This window comes from Ceratina calcarata, unplaced genomic scaffold (assembly GCF_001652005.2).
Source record: "Ceratina calcarata isolate Rehan_Ccalc_2016 unplaced genomic scaffold, ASM165200v1 scaffold4517, whole genome shotgun sequence".
Lineage (NCBI taxonomy): Eukaryota > Metazoa > Arthropoda > Insecta > Hymenoptera > Apidae > Ceratina > Ceratina calcarata.
This window is the reverse complement of record NW_017169119.1, coordinates 1-1,448: the sequence shown is the minus strand read 5'-3', so window position 1 is coordinate 1,448 and position 1,448 is coordinate 1. Positions and strand designations below refer to the sequence as shown.

The 1,448-nt window shown below is 35.0% G+C and overlaps 1 protein-coding gene across 1 annotated transcript; it reads right to left on the bottom strand.

Annotated features, from left to right (window-relative positions):
• Positions 1 to 9: 9 nt before the first annotated feature.
• On the bottom strand, positions 10 to 1,172 carry LOC108627274 (aminopeptidase N-like). Its single transcript, XM_018028452.2, has 2 exons — positions 778 to 1,172; positions 10 to 560 (listed from the first exon to the last, which is right to left on the bottom strand). The coding sequence occupies exons 1-2, from the start codon at positions 1,138 to 1,140 to the stop codon at positions 405 to 407; spliced, it is 519 nt and encodes a 172-aa protein (XP_017883941.2). The 5' UTR covers positions 1,141 to 1,172; the 3' UTR covers positions 10 to 404.
• Between the last annotated feature and the right edge of the window lie 276 nt (positions 1,173 to 1,448).

Here is a 1,448-nt window from a genome sequence, read left to right as displayed (position 1 = left end):
CACTTTTTATTTACGTTATTATTATATGTAGTAAAAATAGTTGATGACTACATTTATAAAAGACAAGGTTGATTTAAAAAAAAATTAATATCATACTTCTACATATTTTTGTTACATGTCATAATAATGATGTAAAGTAACTGAAAATCAGACACCCTCTACATGCACATACATACATGTATACATATATGTATATCTAAATGGTAAATGAACGATTCAGAGAGACAGTAACAAATGTCTTACGTTTTCCTACAGCGAGTCGTCGTTATATGAAAGTACATACAATTCGTATTTCGAATGTATTATCATGTATCGACGAGCAGCATGAGAAAAGTAAGAGCCGTTATGGAATGACTGCATGATAATTTCGCGTCATTCTTGTCCCATTCCCGATAAATGAGGGGTTAACTCGTGTGAACGTTCAAATAGTTTATAAGCCATCGATCGACGGTGTCCGCATTCTCTTTCACCCAGTGTATATTGAACTTGATTGTTTCTAGGCTTTGTTCTAACGCCCGTCGACCGCTCCCAACGTCCACGTTTTTAAAGAATTCCGAAACCTGGTGTAACGTTAGATTCATTTTTATTGAAAATTGACAAAATTATTTTTATTACAACGTGTCTTCATGTTTCAAATGAAAATATCGAAATCAATGTTAGAAGAATTTAATTATGTTTATTCATTCATTGAGTGTTATAAAATTATGCATTGAATGTGTTCATTACCGCATTATGCATTAATAGTTTTAAACAGGATAAAACAGTGTTCGAACTTACCTCATGGTAATCGTACTCCGTGAAAAAGTCGGAGATCACGACAGATATGAGTCCTCCCATCGTGAGTGATCCATTCCCGAATAAGGCGTGTATCTGAGGCCAATACGCCTTGAGGTGACGCCACGCAAGGAATTGACCTTCGGAATTGGTCGCGACAGACGCTATAACAGTCTCGACATCTTGCGATCGCACCATCTCTCGATTCAACGATCGTAAGAGATAGCGCTGTAACAGCCAAGTGTCCGTCGTCGCTCCTAGCGCCTGTAACATTATTCTCTTCTCGCTGGGCACCTGAGTTTTCTGATAGTTCTGCCAGCAATAGTTCCATTCTCTCTCCCCGCCAAATTTGATTCCTGCACACATGAACAATCTTTCAATTACACTAGTCAACAATTTCACAATTCCATACTTTCTCAATTCTCACGTTATAAACTAACATAATTCGCATGAATTCTTGTAATCTTGCATTATGTGTCATATTGTCTTTTGAAGTATTTTATATCAAATGAACGTAAAAATATAGCATATAATCATCGATTACTTTTCATTAATAATAAAGTATCTTAAACATGGATTTTATATTTAAAACTCTCACATGAAGTCTATAGTATAAAATATACTACATTTCCTAATACCGCGTCTTTGGTAATGAAAGAATTTACTAATTAAAA

Excerpts from the sequence above, each read along its gene's own strand:
- LOC108627274 (XM_018028452.2), bottom strand. The coding sequence starts at position 1,140 with ATGTGTGCAGGAATCAAATTTGGCGGGGAGAGAGAATGGAACTATTGC. Across the intron at positions 561-777 it reads CGGAGTACGATTACCATGAG|GTTTCGGAATTCTTTAAAAA; the intron begins GTAAGTTCGAAC and ends ACGTTACACCAG.